Source organism: Plectropomus leopardus, chromosome 12, assembly GCF_008729295.1.
Source record: "Plectropomus leopardus isolate mb chromosome 12, YSFRI_Pleo_2.0, whole genome shotgun sequence".
Taxonomy (NCBI): Eukaryota; Metazoa; Chordata; class Actinopteri; order Perciformes; family Serranidae; genus Plectropomus; species Plectropomus leopardus.
This window is the reverse complement of record NC_056474.1, coordinates 267,298-287,383: the sequence shown is the minus strand read 5'-3', so window position 1 is coordinate 287,383 and position 20,086 is coordinate 267,298. Positions and strand designations below refer to the sequence as shown.

The following is a 20,086-nucleotide window of genomic DNA, read 5'->3' as shown; positions in this document are numbered from 1 at the left end:
GGTTAATCTGGTCCCACTTCCAAAAATGAATTCATATCCACCTCCAGCATTCACACAACATAAAGCAGCAGAGCACAAACTCAGCACAGCGATTAAACCAAACTTCACCCAAAAAACTGCCGTTTTACATTTCAGACTTTTGTCTCAGTCACATCTGAAATTTGAAGTTAACTGTGTATTAAAATATACTGAAAATGGTTTTGATACATCAGATGAATTCACTGATGATTCGGATTCTTTTCTGCAGCTGTATTATTATAATGAAGCTGTTTATTTATCAGTTATTTACATGCATACAAATATTACCTTTTTACTCTCATTACAAAAACAGACAACATTCCCGCTAAAAATACCTGAAAATATCTAAATAATCCACGTCTAAATCAGAAAATACTACACCCTGAAAACAGCCAAATTTAGAATATCCAAACAGCATCAAGTATTTACGTGAGCCGCATCAGCGTCAGAATATTGTCACGATGGAAATGAAAGTGAAATATTCGCATGCACGTAAACGTACTCAGAGTCCAGCTGGACCGGACTGTGTATATTTATGTTTTCAGCTTTTCTTCAGATTGTGTTTTTGAAGTTTAGACCCGCTCTGTATGAATGATATTTATCATCTGTTTCGGTACTCACGGGGTTCAACGGTTAATCTGCCTCCACTCCCAAAAATCAGCTTTCGATTGTCAGCATTCACACAGCATGAAGCAGCAAAACACAAACTGTGTGACAAACTGAACCAAACCACATTCAGAAAAACATTTTTCTTTACAGACTTCTGTCCGCTTAAAAAAAGTCACCATTTCAATAAAATGATCAGAAACTATCAACATATTAGAGATGTAAAGAAGATATGATGCAGAGATACTGTGCACACTGTTTTAATATCGACAATGTTTTTGATTATTTCAGCTACTTCTCCTCAAAAACTTTACAATTTGCCTTTTTTTCTTGTTGATTTTTGCTGTTTTAGAAAGATCGACTTTTTTAGTTTCTGAATTCTCAGAATTACAAGTTTAAAAAAATCATAAAGTATAGATTATATATAAAATACTTACAATGCCAACATTTAGTAGAAATACTGAAAAAAAAACCTGTTTTTAATAATGTGTTTGATTATTTCAGCCACTTTTCCTGCAAACCTTTGAATTTTTCCTTTTTCATGTTTTTGGATTTGTTGCTGTTATCTTAAGAAAGTTTTATTAACAGTGTTACAGTGAATTATTTCCTGCTTTGAGCTGGTTTATGAACCTGCGGCGCTAAACGCGTCATATATTGTTTGCAGCTGTTTACTCATCAATAAATCATTAATAATTTTAAATCTATCACTCAGATTTTGTTTGTTATTCCTGAAAAACAAAAGTGTTTTGTCTTTTCGTGTCTTTTCGGATTCTCAGTAAAAGACATTAATCAGACATTATCAGCACTTACTGGGTTCAACGCTTAATCTGGTTCCACTCCCAAAAGTGATCTTTAATCCGCCTCCAGCGTTCACACAACACGAAATCACCTGACACAAACTCAGCAGAGCCCTGAGCCGCCCTCAGACAAACACGCACCTCTGTGACAAATACGTGTCAGAAATCACACGAATGATGACGGTTCATTAAAAATACTCTGCAAACTGTTTTAATACCCACAAATACTTTTGGATTATTCCTGTAAAACACAAGTTTTTTATTTTCAGATTGTTGTTTGTTTGTGTTTGTTTTTTAACGCTCTATAAAAGACATTAATGATGTGTGTCAGTGCTCACTGGGTTCACTGGTTAATCTGGTTAATCTGGTTAATCTGGTTCTGTCTCCAAAGATCATCTTATTTCCAACATGAAGCATCACGGCACAAACTCAGCCAAACTTCATTCAGAAAAAACTTTTCTTTTTTTCTTTTTTTTAACTTTAGAGACTTCAGTCTGGCTAATTAAGACACTATTTTCATTTGAAATCATTTATTATTAATTATAAATAAAATGCAAATGGTTACATTTACTGTAGAGTCAGGATGCTGCTCAAAGGTTTGAATCTATTGTTATGATTAAGACAATTTTAAGATGATAAAAACGTCAGTTTTGGATTTAGTTGGATAATTCTTTATTTTGGGTGTTTTTTCTGAGCAATGATGAATTGAATTAAACTTCATTTAGAAAATCATGATTTTACTGGAACGATGACATTCAGATACTAAAAAAAGAGACAGTTTTAATTTAAAAATATGCATATCTATGATAAATATATGTTAGAGGTTTTGATATTTACTGTACGTTCAGAACGAGAGGTTGTCATGTTCTAGATTAGATACTGAAGATTGTGATTATTGTGTGTATTGATTATTGTGATAAAGCCAAGAATAAAGTTACTTTCTACTTACTGGCTTCAGCAGTTAATCTGGTTCCACCTCCGAACATCAGTTTATTCTGGTTAGTAGACTTCACACTACGGGACGCGTCGTGACAAAAACTGAACCAAACCTCGTTCAGAAAAACATCATTTTTACACTTTGAACTATCAAATGAACATTTCCACATTAACTGATCAGCAAAGATATTGATTATTTTGAGTGTCGATTGTCTGAATGAATAAATTCATGATTCTTTTGCAGCAGGAATTTAATTATTATTATTATTATTATTATTATTATTATTATTATTATTATTATTATTATTAATATATAACTATCAGGATAAAGAAAATCTGTCAGACATTTATTTGCATTTTAAAAAATAAAACCGCTTTTTAAACTTTATTTGGAATGATTAAGTTACAGTTGAGAATCTGAATTAGAAATACTTTATTGATCATCGAAGGAAATATTGATTTGTTACAGTCGCTGTGATGCGGAGCTTAATTATAGATTTATAGAATTAACTGAAAATCTAATTAAAATGAAATAAGTGCATTTGTAAAAATATTAAATAAAAAATAAATGTGAGCAACAGGCTTTAGTTTCAGAGCAGTTTGTAAAATATGTGTACTATGCTGAGTGCGTAAAGTGTGTAAAGAAATATAGAATTACCAAATATACGAAAAAGTTTCTGTTATTGTTTTATTATTGTTTGGGGTTTTTCATTAGAAATAAATGTCTATTGTACATATGTATAATAAATAATGGTAAAATTTTAAAAATTGCTGTACAATAGATACAAAACTGTTTTTTGATGATGGTACAGATATTGATCATTCAGTTTTATATTTTGTCACTTGATGTGTTTTAATGATTCTCTACTTTGTGTTGATTTTATTTTTGAATTATTTTCTACTTTTTGTGTTGATTTTATTTTTGAATTATTTTCTACTTTGTGTTGATTTTATTTTTGAATTATTTTCTACTTTGTGTTGATTTTACTTTTGAATATTTTTCTACTTTGTGTTGATGTTATTTTTCCATACCAGCACTTACTGGTTTCAATGGTCAATCTGGTTCCAAACATGAGCTCATGAGCACCAGTATAATCCCTCAACATGAAGCATCGCCACATAAACTCAGCAGTGACCAGCTGAACCAAACTTTTATTCATAATCATTTATTTATTTTATGTATTGACTGAAAGGTTATTTTCGGGCTGGAAAATGATGTCACTGTGTCCTTTAAAAACAGGCGTTTATGACACATTTCTTCCACAAATCAGTGTTTAAATTTGACACATTTATATTCTCACACTAAAAACAGCTGCTGAGTGAGTTTGTGATGATGCTCCGTGATCACCAGTATCAGAGTTTTACTGCGTTCAGTGGTTATTTTGTCAATCATGCTGATTGATTTTCACATTGATTTAGTGGATTTTAATTTTTCAATCACATCAATATTCAACCCTTTAAAGGCTGAGCATTTGGTTTGGCTTCTTTTGAACAGAACAAGCAGGAAAAGAAAGATTATTTGAAAATTACCTCTAAATAGCAGAAAAAAATTAAAAATTGAAAGGAAGGGTTGGGATTAGAAAAAAAATGACAATTACCACTAAATTACAAAAAGTTAAATAAAAAATAAATAAATAAATAAATAATAGAAGAAAAATGATGATTCCCCCCAAAAAAGTAAAAATAATTGAATAAAAACTTTTTTTTCAGTAACATCACGTGGTTATAATTACACATATAGTTTTCTGGACGTTTTCCTCTTTTAAAAAATCATTTCAGGTCATTTTCTCGTCACCTTTTAATATTTTCTTGCAATTTGCCCAATATTTCTTACCAATTTACTAATCACCTTTTTCCTCATAATTTCAAAAGAAACCAACATGTTCAGGTCTCAAAGGGTTAAATATCTCCTGAAAGGCTTTTCTGCTCATAAAAATTCTGTAAATCTGTAAATCTGAATTATTTTCTGTGTTGATTTTATGGCCTGAAGAGTCAAATTAATCATTTTCATCTCAGATCTATTTATTGGATTTTTTAACTCTGACTGTGTTTTTTCTGCATCAAACGCTGAAAACTTTGTTGATAAATCTGCATCATTACAATAATACACATAATATATTTTCTGCTTACTGGTTTCGATGGTTAATCTGGTTCCACTTCCAAAGATGATCTTAGTTCGACTTCCATCATTCACACAACGTGAAGCAGCTCGACAAAAACTGAACCAAACCTCATTCAGAAAATCAGCGTTTTTACACTTTGAACTATGAAATGAAGTGAATGAACTATGAATGATTTTCATATTAACGGATCAGCAAAGATATTGATTTGTTTTAGTGTCGATCCTCTGAATGAATAAAGTCATGATTCTTTCTCAGCAGATGTATTTTTTAATATTTTGACTTTTAGGATCAAGAAGATATCTGATTATAAATTAAACCAAATTTTGTAGGTTTATATTTCCCTCAAAAAATCATATTATTTTTAATATTTGAGACTTTTGCCTGAATGATTATTACCATGAATGGCTTTTTCCATGAAAATACACAGAAGAAATTGAATGTGTATTTTGGAGAGGGACTGAACTGTTTTGGAAATGTTTCATCTCCCTGTAAAAATAAACTATATTTCTGATCAGTATCTGTACTTACTGGGTTCGACGGTTAATCTGATTCCACGTCCAAAAATCATTTTAGCTGCAGCTCCGACATTCGCACAGCATGAAGCAGCGCGACACAAACTCACTGCACCAAACCTCATTCAGAAAAACAGCAATTTAACGTGGCTGATTTAAAATAACTGATTATTCACTGAATATTTATTATAAATCAGATGCTAATGGTGGGATTTACTGAACAAACTGTTTTTAATGTTAAACTTCTTATTAACACACAGATGTATTTAAATATCGTCCCATGAGAAGAAATAATTTCTTTGGACTGAATTTTACTTTGACATTTATTTTTAATTATTTTAAGCAGCCCGCACACTAACGTTTGTAAAGTTAAAAACACTTTGTCTCTTTTTACAGCGTATGATAAAAATAATTCAAGTTAAATCTTAATTATGATTTTTGTTTTCACTGCATCAGTTTTAATAACTTTCTAGTTTTGTTCATATTCTGGTTTTAACACTGTCGTTTGCATTTAATGACACCTCAGATAAGTAAAATTAATAAAATATAGATCAGAACTCACAGGGTTCAAAGGTTAAACTGGTTCCACCTCCAAAGATGATCTTAAATCCTCCATCATTCGCACAACGTGAAGCTCCACGACACAAACTGAACCAAACTTCATCCACGTTTTCTAGTTTTATTTTTTACGTTCTGTCTGATTAATAAAGTCACTGTTTTCATTTAAAATGATTCATGAATAAAATGAGAATAAGTTTTATTAATATACTAAATATGCATAAATATATTTAAATTTAATTCATTTATAAATAATAAATATGAATAAGTGCCATTTCTAATATATAAATATCACTGTGAAACCTCACCAGTCAATTAATCTGTTGTCTATGAAATTTTACAGCATGTTAGTTTTTTCAGGCCGTTTTCTCAAAAAGAGTTTTTTTAACTTACTGTCGATAACGTGAAGTTTGGTGCCGCCGCCAAAGACGATCTTGTTAGCAGCAGAGCCGTAAGTCACAGTGTGACGCTTCACGACACAAACCTCACTGACTACAAAAACACCCAACACCCAATTAAATAAACCTCAAAAAATCTGATCAAATAAACCCGATAAATTAACTTTATTAGTCTGGATTAAATAAACTTGATTGAATAAAATTACATAAACCTGAATAAATAACCCCCATTTCATGAATTGATTAAATAAACCTAATTTAATGTATCTGAACGAATGAGTTTGATTAAATACACCTGAATAAATAAACTACATTAATTAATCTGATTTTTTTTTTAAAATGTTTAAATAGAGTATATTTGGATTAAATAAATCCTAATTAAATTCACCTGATTAATCTTGATTAATTAAAGTTTATTAAATAAACCTGGATTACATAAACTTGATAACATAAAGCTAATTTCATTATTTGGTTAAATAAACCTGATGTAATATATCTGGACAAATAAGTCTGAGTAAATTATTTTGATTAAATGAAGTGAACAAATAAACTAGATTTTTATAATAAATACTTGATTAAATAAACTTGAATAAACACAATTTAATAAATCTGTTAAAATGAACCTGATTAGATAAACCTGATTAAACATCTTTAATTTAAAAAATTTACCATCTAGGTAATTTTTCAGATGTTTCTCATGCTTTAGAAATTCTCCACATAAATACTATTGATCATGTTCGTCGTCAGTATTCACTGAGCTCAACAGTCAAACGGTTAAACGCTAAACAGTCGAACGGTAAAGCGGTTAAACGGTCGAACGGTCAAACGGTTAAACGGTTAAACGGTCAAACGGTCGAACGGTTAAACAGTTAAACGGTCGAATGGTCGAACGGTTAAACGGTTAAACGGTCGAACGGTTAAACAGTTAAACGGTTAAACGGTCGAACGGTCGAACGGTTAAACAGTTAAACGGTTAAACGGTCAAACGGTTAAACAGTTAAACGGTTAAACGGTCGAACGGTCGAATGGTTAAACGGTCGAACGGTTAAATGGTCGAACGGTTAAACGGTTAAACAGTTAAACGGTTAAACGGTCGAACGGTCAAACGGTTAAACAGTTAAACAGTTAAACGGTTAAACGGTCGAACGGTCGAACGGTTAAACAGTTAAACGGTTAAACGGTCGAACGGTTAAACAGTTAAACGGTTAAACGGTCGAACGGTTAAACAGTTAAACGGTTTAAACGGTCAAACGGTTAAACAGTTAAACGGTTAAACGGTCGAACGGTCGAATGGTTAAACGGTCGAACGGTTAAATGGTCGAACGGTTTTTAAACGGTTAAACGGTCCCGCTGCCAAAGCAGAATTCACACAACACGAAGAAAAAAAAAAAATTTTTTAAATCTGATTTTATTCCAGTCGCATAATAAAGCTTCTGTTTATATTTTATATGTTTATATTTGAATTAAAAGGTAGATTTTGATATTTAGTCTTTTTTGACTTCATGCAGTTTCTGATTATTTATTGTTGTTTTTTTTTTTTACCCGTTTTAAAACATTAAATATTATAAAAGGATGTTCTATGAATCTGAGCTCCTGCGTTTGAGCCACTAGTATTTACAGACTTTACGTTGAAAACGTATTTTTGGGATCAGTGACATTATGAATGTAATGTAAATAAAAGTTGGAATAACTTCAGTCTTTGGTTACTCACAGCTTTCAATAATCACTTTGGTTCCTTCTCTCAAATAAAATCTTCCGTCCGGCAGCTGAAGACGTCACACAGTGATTCTGTCCTCACATCAAATCTGATCAACACGTCAAATGTCTGAAGAGGATCATTTTAATTATTTAAATTGTGATACTGATTTATTATTATTATTAGATTTTTTCAGATTGTTTTTTTTTTTTTTACTTTATTCTTCTTTTCTGATGTTCAGGTATTTTATTTTGTATCTTTTTACTGATTACTTGCTATATTTTTGGTGGTAGTTTCTTCTCAAGTTGCTCATAAATTGCTCCGGTTTCAAAGGGTTAAAGTTGTAGATCATTCTTTCATCAGTCTGTTTTATTTAGAAAAATAAATCTTTCAGCTTATTAAATAATTCTCTTTAAAGAAATATTTAATTTTTCTTATTTTTTTAATATTTACACATTTTTATGTGGATATTATTTTTCAACTGTTTTTATTTTGAATGTAATTTTCTTTTCTTTTTTATTGATGCTTATTTACAGTTTGTCTTGATTTTTGACCTCTTATGATCATGTCGGGATTTACCGTTGCCTCCTCTTGGATTTAATTTGCTGAGAAAATTATTTTAAAAAAACCAAATAAAACAGATCAGACTCACTGGACTCGACGGTCAGTTTGGCTCCGGAGCCGAACAGGATTTTGTCGACGCCCCGGATTTCACACAGTGTCGAGTCTGATGACAGAAACTCAAACTGCTGACAGCTCCCAACCAAACGGCTTCAAAGCTGCTGTTTCTGACCCGACTCTCGAATTTAAACGTTTTATTTGCATCGAAACAATTTGTTTTTGTGTCCTTTTTTAAGATTGTGAAGGGACGACATATTTATTATTTTATCATTCTGTTGTTTTGGCTTTTCTTTGGCAGAAATGAGCTTCCATACAATCCTGCAGTTTACTTTAAAATAAGAAAGGTGAAAGTTTTCGAGTCTCTCAGTTTAACTTTTTATAATAAATTCACAAACGTTGTAAAAACATTTCCACAAAACTTGAGATTTTGAAACGTTGGATTATTCTCCACTAAAAGAAGTTGAGTCAAACAGAGTTTTAACTGCAGATTTTTGCAGTTTAAAACAAAAACTGTTAATAAAGAAAATACGAGCTGCTCAGATCAGAAAAATAAATGAATAAATGAATTCGGTTTGGTATAATGTGAGACATCCAGGTTTCAAATAACAGATTTCACCATGAATCTTCCTCAGGTGATTACTTACATTGAAAACATCATTATTATCATTTCTATTTTTTTGGAGATTTTTCATTTTGTTTAATTAAAGGCAAATGAGTTATTAAATATTATTAAATACGCACTGAGTTTCATACATTTCCAAAACAAAAATCTTCCATTACATAAAATCAGGTTTTTTCACAATACAATTTTAGACCAAAAATAAAACACTATTAGCTTAAATTTTAACTTAGATATCGCCACGAAATTTACTCATATTAAGACAATTATTTTTGCTCTATGTTTTTTTTTTTTTACGATTTTGCGTTTTTGCCTAAATTTCCAGAACAGAAAGTCTGCAGGAAAAAAAAAATTAAATTTGAATTTGGACGTTTTCTTTTCGTAAGTCTGATAAAAAGAAAAGAGATTTTTTGGAAGCAAATTCACTCAAAATCTCAAAGTTGTTTCACCTGAAGTGTCGCACCTTAAACACAACGTTTTAAGATTTTTAAGAACCTTGTGGCGTTTCTCTCCCGAAAATAACCTGATCAGTTTGATCAACTGACTGAAAACCTGCAGCTCACCTTCATCATCACTTATTATCATTCATTTTTGCTGAAATACCTAAAATTGATAGTTGGAAACATGTAGAAATATTCAGTGATCACTGGATAAAATGCCACTTTTTCTACGTTGTGGTGGTTTAAAAATATATAAGAAATAAACTGAGTTTTGTTTCTTACCGGCGTCGACTCTCAGCTGAGTTCCTCTCCCAAAAATTAATCTCTCTGTATTTCCTGTCACACTGTGACTGACAGCTGGCTGAAAACCTCAAGTCACTTTCCAAAATTAAACTTTGTTACATAAAAAAACTTCTCCCTGGTAACAAAAACTTTATTATTTTTTCTCGGTAAAAATCTCATCTTATCTTTTTAATCTCAAAATCTTTCCCACGTTCTGTCCTCAACGAAACTCAATTATACAAAAATATTTTTAGACTCTTTTCATGTGTTGAAAAAAGCGTTTAGGACTCATTTGTGGACAAAAGTTAGCAGATGGGACTTTTTTTTTAAATTAATATTTTTTAAACTGTTTTCCATCTTACCAGCGTCGACTCTCAGCTGAGTTCCTCTCCCAAAAATGATCTTTTCTGCAGCTCCTCTCACACTGTGACTGACAGCCGACCGAAAACGTCAGATTCAGCTTCGACAGATTCACTTTCATTAAAAAGTCTTTTTTTTTCGGTTCCTCTGAAGTTAGAAATAAACTAAAGATTCAGTCCAGTTTTTGGGTTTTTTTCTGATGAATTTCTTAAAAGTCAAAAACAATAAGACATATAAACTTTTATCAAATACCATCAAACTATATTTTTTATTTGTCTTTTATTTGACATCTTTTGGTGAAGTCTAATAGTTGTAACTTTTTGTTGACATCAATCATAAAATCATTAAAGTTTTACTTTGATTTCTGACCAACTCAGCAAGAAATGTCCAACAATTAAAGAAAAAAATAATAAGAATAAGAAAATTACCTTAAAAATAGTTTTAAAGAGAGAGGAAGATTAGAAGGAAATTATTCAAATAAATACGACACCAACTATAATTATAATAATTTTAAATTTTATTAATTATGTTCCTTATATATATATATATATATATATATATATATATATATATATATATGATAAATAAATCTTTTTTGGCCATTTCATTGTTTGTTTTTTTGTGCATATTTTCAGGAGGATTTTGGGGGGTTTATTTAGGGCCATGTCTCGTGTATTTGCTTGTTGCCTTTTAACCACGTTTTCGATAAGAATAAAAACTAAACAGTTTCAAAGGGTTAACTGACTCTAATCTCAAAAACACGACTCTGGTTTTCAGAAACGTGAGTCTGAACAGACTGAATTATATCCTCACAGTCATTTCAACAGATAATCCTGAATTTGTTCGTCACTAAACTGATGTCTGAGGTAACTTTATTTGAATATATTTTGCAGTTAAAATGAATAAACTCACTGGTTTGTACTCGCAGTTTAGTTCCTCCTCCGAACACGACGGCGTAGCCTCCCTGAGCAGTCACACTGACACACACAGCTCCACAAAAACCAGCACGAACCAGTTTGGGACCAGTTTTGGCGACAAACTAAAAGCAAAATTTTAAATAATTTCATTTTTTTTGCCGTGAGGAACCGGAGAGCCGACAGCTGGATTCATAATGATAAAAAATAAAAATAAAGAAAAAACATTTTGCTTTTTGTGTTATGAATTTTTTCACCGACCTGTTGACACGACGAGCTACACGACGAGCTACACGACGAGCTTCACGACGAGCTTCACGCCGCCGCCGAACATCAGCTTGTTCCCAGCTCCATACACACCGTCACACACACTCACACACACCAACCTCACACACAACCTCACTCAATCACACACACACTGGTTCATTATTTGATGTGTTATTATGTTTATACGGAAGCCCATTTCTGCCAAAAACAAGAAAAACTGACGATATTCACTTTGAGTCAAAGTTATGACTTTAAGATTATGATTAACCAGAATAAATTAAATACACATAACACTGACTCTTTCCCTTTAAAACTGAAGAAAATGACTTTGTATTTTGAAATGTGTAAAATTTAACTACATTTTTCTACATTAGTTCAATAAATGGTACATTTTGGACGTTTGATCTCAGCTCTGACGAGCCAAGAGGTGGCTTGTTTTATTATCATATCACATTTTTTAATTAATTTCATTTTCCCTAGCAGAAACTGGCTTTTATACATTTAGACTTTCAAATGTATTATTATTTTATTTTTATTATTTGATGGGATTTAACAGCCCTGTGCTGTCGGTCATCTATTTTTTTGCTTTTATTCTTATTTTGCTTTTATTTTCAATGTTTTTGGTTTTTTTTTTAAATCTGTGAAAGATTATTTTGCTGTGCAGGTTTTATACTCTGTGCTGTCGGCTTCGGTTGGTTTTTGCACAGTTTAAGATCCTGTTGTCACTTTATTTTTAACTTTCACAGAGTTTTGCATCCATTTCTATATTTTTTTGTTAATTTGTATTTCACGGTCAAGTCAAAACTTTACAAATTGCATTAAAGAGACAGAAAGTTGACTAAAGAAACTTTGATAATCTCACCAGATTCAACAGTCAGTTTGGATCCTGAGCCGAAATAAAGTCTGTTTCCTGCCTGATTCTTCACACTGTCAAACTCACCGTGACAAAAACTGCTGCGACATGATTCCTGACGTTTATCCAAACTCTAAATTCATATTTTATTATAAAGTTATTGGCTGGATTTTTTCAGGTTGTTCACCGTTTTCTCGCTGCGGTCTCAAGTTTGATCATTAACTTTTAAAATCATCAGGATTTTGTGATAATTTTGCTAAAATAAAGAATAACTGCGGCTCAGTCAGCAGCGTTTGAGTCTCCAGATCAACACTAATAAATCAAACCAAATAAAGGAAATATTCATCTCACCAGATTCAACAGTCAGTTTGGATCCAGAGCCGAAAAAAAACCTGTTTGTTCCCTGAGTCTTCACACTGTCAAACTCACAGTGACAAAAACTGCTGCTCACACTGATGCTACAAATCTGCATTATTTCATTTCATTTTTTCACTGTTTTTCATGCTTATTTTTACTATAATATGCATTTAATAGTATAAAATAGTATAATTATACTTCTATTTCGATGCATTTCGTGTTGCATTTATGAACTGATGTGCACTTCTTTCTGCTTTTGCTGTTTTACAGTTTGATCCAGTTTTTGTTTGCTTTTAACCTGAAGATTCATAATTAGACACAAAGGTTTGTATTTTTTTTTTTTCAGCCAGTCTGCAGCGTGCATGTGTTGCTGAAATAGCCTGTTTGTTCTCTGAGTCTTCACACTGTAAAACTGCTCTCACACTGACGCTGCAAATCGCATTTTAACCTGTTTTTCATGTTTAACTTTTTGTCTTGTATCGACTCCTAATTTCATATTTTCTGTATTTTTTTTTAGTCTGCAAAAATGACAAATAAAGCAGTTCTACTGATCAGTTTGAAAATATTCGTCTTACCAGACTCAACAGTCAGTTTGGTTCCAGAGCCGAAATAAAGTTTGTTTCCTTCTTTAGTTTTCACACTTCAACACTCGCTGTGACAAAAAGTGCAGCGCTCACACCGAGCTTCTTCTCTCAGCTGTGTGACGGCGTTTTATACTGAAATGTTATTTTCATTCTTCTTTTCTGCGTTTTTTCCGACAGCTCGAAACTCAGAAGACAGAAGACAAAACTCACCCTGACGTTCGTCCACGCCGACCTCAGAGTCCACGTCTGCGCCGAAAACAGCAGAGTCCGTCCATCAGCTGCCGTCCAATCACAATCCGCCGTTCGTCAGAGTCCCAGAATCCATTTCAGCCTGAAAGTCAACAATTGAAAAAAAACAAAAAGTGAGACGTTTTCCAAAAACCTGCTTTAAACACATTTAAAGCCGTGAACGCTGACAGACAGCTGACCATTACGTGTTCGAAGAAAAACATCCTGAAGAGTCAGGGAACCGTTCCCAGTTTTTCACTGAGATTTAACCCTTTGGTTTGACCTCTGAGTCACTCGTCTCCAAACTGATCAGCGACAGACGCGATGCTCCATGACGGCTGCTTACTTAAAATAAGAAAAACTTTAAAGTAAAAAACTTTTTAAAAATTAAAAAAAAAAGATTTAAAAAAATGTCTTCCAAGCCTGCATGTTTTCTTTAAAAATGTACTTTAAAATAAATCCAAAACTTTAGTCATTTAAAGCAGTACGCCCCTCCCCAAAGCCAAAAAATAAATAATTTAAAAAATCTCTTAAAATTTGTTTGACATGCCTCCTCCTTCATGCACCCCCCTCATAAATAACACACAGTCCCTAATAATGACAAAAAACGATCCTGGAGCCAAATATTCTGTCCATATTTGACTAAATACACTTAGATTCCTTCACTTTTAACAAAAATGCAGACTACTTTCCAACTCCAGTGAAAACCAAAAAAGTGAAATAAAAATGAGCAGTCATAAAGTTTCTGTTTCTAAACACCAACAACAAACCTTAACATCACTTTTCAGAAGTGATGTTAAGAAGTGAAGAAGTTTTGGGGGTAAATAAGTTGCCAGAGTGCAAAAAAAAAAAAAAAAAGGCATAAAAATAGAGCTTGTCCATCATAAGCGCAGATCCCCCCGACAGAGCCCTCGATGACCTCAAACCCTAAAAACGGCCCTGGAGTCACCGTCACATTTTTTCTTTAGCAAAATTGCAAAAACTGTCAGATGCAGCCACTTAACTGCAGCACTGAAAATTAGCTTCAGAAGACGCAGCTTTCTGCACACGGTCACAGAGACGGTCTGTGGAGTCGAGCTGGACTACCTGAGCTGAGATCCTCCTGGATCCTCCTGGTGGTAATCCGGCTCTGGACTCCTCTTCAGCTTCTTCTCCTCAGAGCTAAAAACTCCTCCAGGAGGACTTTTATAGTTTCTGTAACCGGCAGGAAGGAAGAGCTCAACTGCTGTGACCTGTTTGTCAGGCGAGCTTCACCTGCGGCCTAAAAACAAAGCGCCGTGACAGGTGACAGGAAGCTGCAGCCGGAGAGCGTCTGCAGCCGGAGAGCGTCTGCAGCCGGAGAGCGTCTGCAGCCGGAGAGCGTCTGGAGCGTCTGCAGCCGAGAGGTCTGCAGCAGAGGAGCAGAGAGGAGAGAGCAGCAGAGGAGCAGCAGGAGAGGAGCAGCAGGTGAGCAGGACTGAAACGATGATGAAGCCTGCAGGTGAGTCAGTCCGCTCTGATCACTGAGTGAGCGCAGGTGAGGCGGAGCCACGCCTCCACAAGTGTTCAGAAAATCATCCTGCAAAAAAAACCAAACAAACATCCAAATGACAGAAAACAAATAAAATTAAAATAAAATTTAGACACAAGAAAATTCACGATGATTTACCGGGAAAATCATGAAATACTACAATCAAAATAAGAAGACATCAAAATCACATTAAACACTCGAATGGAGCTTTTCCACAACATGGTCTCTACTCTGCTCTGCTCTGCTCTGCTCTGCTCTGCTCTGCACTGCACTGCACTGCACTGCTCTGCTCTGCTCTGCTGCTCTGCTCTGCTCTGCTCTGCTCTGCACTGCACTGCACTGCTCTGCTCTGCTCTGCTCTACTCTACTCTACTCTACTCTACTCTACACTACACTACACTACTCTACTCTACTCTACTCTACTCTACTCTACTCTACTCTACTCTACTCTACTCTACTACTCTGCACTGCACTGCACTGCTCTGCTCTGCTCTGCTCTGCTCTACTCTACACTACACTACACTACTCTACTCTACTCTACTCTACTCTACTCTACTCTACACTGCACTGCTCTGCTCTACTCTACTCTACTCTACTCTACTCTACTCTACTACACTACTCTACTCTACTCTACTATTCACTACTCACTACACTACACTACACACAACTCTACTCTACTCTACTCTACACTACACTAATCTACTCTACTCTACACTACTCTACTCTTCTCTACACTACACTACACTACTCAACTCTACTCTACTATACTCTACTCTAGTCTACACTACACTACACTACACTACTCTACTCTACTCTACTCTACTCTACTCTACTCTACTCTACACTACACTACACTACTCTACTCTACTCTACTCTACTCTACTCTACTCTACACTGCACTGCTCTGCTCTACTCTACTCTACTCTATACTACACTACTCTACTCTACTCTACTATTCACTACACTACACTACACACAACTCTACTCTACTCTACTCTACACTACACTAATCTACTCTACTCTACACTACTCTACTCTTCTCTACTATTCACTACTCTACTCTACTCTACACTACACTACACTACACTACTCAACTCTACTCTACTCTACACTACACTACTCAACTCTACTCTACTATACTCTACTCTAGTACACTACACTACTCTACTCTACTCTACACTACTCTACTCTTCTCTACACTACACTACACTACTACTCTACTCTACTCTACACTACACTACTCAACTCTACTCTACTCTACTCTACTCTACTCTACACTACACTACACTACTCTACTCTACTCTACTCTACTCTACTCTACTACTACACTACACTACTCTACTCTACTCTACTCTACTCTACTCTACTCTACTCTACACTGCACTGCTCTGCTCTACTCTACTCTACTCTATACTACTCTACTCTACTCTACTCTACTATTCACTACACTACACTACTACTCTACTCTACTCTACTCTACACTACACTAATCTACTCTACTACTACACTACTCTACTCTCTCTACACTACACTACACTACTCTACTCTACTCTACTATTCACTACTCTACTCTACACTACACTACACTACACTACTCTACTCTACTCTACTCTACACTACACTACTCTACTCAACTCTACTCTACTATACTCTACTCTAGTCTACACTACACTACTACTCTACTCTACTCTACTCTACTACTACTCTACTCTACTCTACTCTACTCTACTCTACTACTACTACTACTCTACTCTACTCTACACTACACCTACTCTACTCTACTCTACTCTACTCCACTCTACTCTACACTACTCTACTCTACACTACTACTACTCTACTACACTACTCTACTCTACTCTACTCTACTCTACTCTACTACTCTACACTACTACTACTCTACTCTACACTACACTACTACTACTCTACTCTACTCTACTATTCACTACTCTACTCTACTCTACTCTACTCTACACTACACTACTCAACTCTACTAACTCTACTCTACTCTACTCTACACTACACTACTCAACTCTACTACTCTACTCTACACTACACTACACTACTCTACTCTACACTACACTACTCTACCCTACACTACACTACACTACCCTACTCTACTCTACACTACACTACACTACACTACTCTACTCTACTCTACTCTACACTACACTAATCTACTACTCTACTCTACACTACACCACTCTACTCTACTCTACTACACTACACTACACTACACTACACTACACTACACTACTCTAATCTACTCTACACTACTCTACTCTACTCTACACTACACTATACTACACTACACTACTCTAATCTACTCTACTCTACTCTACGCTACACTACACTACACTACACTACTCTACTCTACTCTACTCTACTCTACTCTACTACTACTATACACTACTCTACTCTACTCTACTCTACTCTGCTCTGCTCTACGTCTTTGGCGTCCTAAGTTGTGTAAATGTTAGAGGTTGTTTTGTGGCACTGCTTCTTGTCTCATTTCCTGTTTTAAAGGGCCAGCTTTTTTTGTTTGTTTCTCGCCGCCGTCAGTATTTGTTGGCGGGAAAATGTTGGTGTTCATGTCCTCAGAACATCTGGGGTCGTCCCACTGGCTGTCCCAAAGAGTCAGAACTAAACATGGTGAGGATGCATTTTGTTATCATGCAGCACAGACCTGGAATAACCTGGAATAACCTGGAAAAACTTCCCAGATGATGTTTGACAAGCCCCCAACTTTGCTGTTGTCGTGTTATTATTATTTTGAATACTTTACTTTTATGTATTTTCTTGTACTTTTTACTATTTATGGCAAATTTTTGGGTCATTTTTTTCCCTTTTTTTGCTGCACATTACCTACTTCCCATGTTTTTGAAAGAAATCAAGCCAGATTGCTAATAACCTAAAAAAAAGAAAAGTATTTTCTTATTTTGGTATGTGGTGGAAAGCAGACTGTAACAGTGTCACATAAAATAAGAAACCTCACCATGATGAGACGGAGCTGCCTGTTGATCTGAAAGTGAGTTGCTGATTGGCTCCTGTCGGATCTTTATCTGCAGTTTCAGGTTCGACTGTTGTGATGGTTTCAGCTTTCTGTTGAAATGTGGTTTCAACTGATGAAACTGCTGCACTGAAAAACCAACAGACACACTCGAACACAAACAGACAGACACAAAGAGAGCTGACGGATCGAGAAAACACAGTCAGAAATAAAGTTAGAATTGAACACATCTGGTCCTGGGTACACGTTTAACCTGCCTGTGAATATCACTCATAGATAAATCTGTGTATCATCTGCATAACATTTACTCAACATAAAAAAAAGATCAGTCCCAGAACTGAACCCTGAGGGGCTCCACATGTTACGAGGCTGCAGAGGAGAGACCACCACTAGTTTGTTTCAGATAAATCACTTAAAAGTTCTCATAAGGACGCCATCATTTACTGCAGTGATACTCAACTCACAGCCCGCGGGAAAAATCTGGCCACTGATAGGAAATTCATAAAACAGCATCAAAATAGATCCTGACACCCTCAACAGAGGTACGAGCTAAGGCCCTGACGCCCTAAAATCCTAGAAATGTCCTAAAATCATAGAAACATCCTAAAGTCTGAGAAACACTATAAAATCCGAGAAACGTCTTACAAACCTACAAATGTACTAAAATCCTATAAAATCCTGGAAATATCCAAAATTCCAAGATATGTCCTAAAATCTTCAAATCAGGTTGCCACAGAAAACCAACCTTTGTCATCCTGCTCACAAAAAAACAACCCCCCCCCCCCCCAAAAAAAAAACAGAGGATCCAAAACCTTAACTGATGTTTATTAGAAATAAAACAGGCAACATTTCACCATGGAAACCAGGAAAACAGGTGACGTGTGTAAAAGCACAACACTCCAGATACACTCTCAAAACAGCAAAAGCAGCCGTTATAGAAAAAAATATCAATTTATGCTCAAAATATTAAAAATATATATTTGAAAATATTTAAAAAGGAGGCTCCAGGCAGTAAGACAACATGGTGAAACAGCTATAACTCAGTGTGCAGACAGCACGCACCCACGAGGGCGTTTAACGCAGCGTGCATGAATATAAACGGCACCTTTATTTAAAGGTTTAAAGGTTATTTAAAGGTCAAATCTAAAATTGTTACAATTATAAATATCAGGACATTTTCCCTCTTTTTTGGATCATTTTCTTATGATCCTTCCCTCTTTTCTAAAACAAATTTTTAGGTTATTTTCTTGTCACCTTTTTTTTAAAAATTATTGCAGAGGCATTTCTTATCTAGTTGCTGATTGACTTTTTTTGATGTTTTTGAAAAAACTCGCTCACGTTGTAAAGGTTTATATGCTTTCTATTGTCTGTACTGTTTAAAGTTAAGAGACTTTAAAGTTAAGGACCAGATTTGAGCAGATTTAATTTAAAATTAAATCCTGTAACTCCGCCCACCGGCCCCTCCACCTCCTCGCGACACTACGGCACTGTAACCACACTGAGATGATTCGGATCAAACGTACAAATGTGTCGTTTTGCAGAAATGTACGATGCCAACTTTGTTTTTCTGGCGCCTCAGAGAAGCTTCGTTTTCATTCGATTTTCCAGACGCGGCGGCCGCCGAGCCGCGTGCGTTAGAAGAGCACGGCTCTGATGGTGAGGAGGGTGTTCAAGGCCAGAGTTTTGGTGAACACCACTCTCACTCCGTTCATCACCAGCAGGAAGAAGTTCACTTTGCTTTTGTCTGTTCAGAGAGAGAAAAACAGGAACAGAACAGACGAGTTGAGCCGCTTTGAGTCGTCGTCAGTGACTCACCTTCAGGCGTGTTTGCTGACTCACCTGGATGAACGTCGGCGCACAAGTCGACTGTCAGCGGAGGAAACAGAAGACGCATCGGTCAGAGACACAAACATCATATTAATTATTAAGTCTGATCGTAAAATAAAATAAAATGTAAAGTATTAGGCATTTAAACCTTGAAAAAGTGAGCAAGTTGGTTATTTTCTTTTTCTACTCATTTATTTTTGGATGGAAATTTTCTTGCAAGTTTTTACCAATTTCGTGCAAATTTTGGGCTCATTTCTTCTGTAGGGACACGAAGGATCAGCGTGTCTTCATTATATCCAAAATATTGTCTTAGACTTGGTGTCAAACAAAATGTTATATTAACCCTTTGAAACCTGTTTCAGAGGGTTTCGTGTTTTTGAAAAAAAATGGAACCACTTTTCTCAGGTTTCAGAGATGAAAAAATGCTGGTGGAGGGCGTCGATCCAGGTGTTAAAGGGTTAAATTGTACAAAATCGAAAACAGCCAGTGACACCAACAGCTGTCAAGCCTTCCCAGGACCCCCACTACAACAGCTGGATATTCATTTATTCACTTCATTCATTTTAAATCTTT

The 20,086-nt window shown here is 34.9% G+C and overlaps 1 gene segment (V, D, J or C); it reads right to left on the bottom strand.

Moving 5' to 3' along the window:
• The window catches only part of LOC121951147, a 42,055-nt gene extending 29,945 nt beyond the window's left edge, over positions 1-12,110 (bottom strand). The window contains 3 exon segments of the C gene segment in view: positions 5,944-6,075; positions 10,879-10,943; positions 12,088-12,110. Of these exon segments, the coding sequence occupies positions 5,944-6,075; positions 10,879-10,943; positions 12,088-12,110 (220 nt within the window).
• Between the last annotated feature and the right edge of the window lie 7,976 nt (positions 12,111-20,086).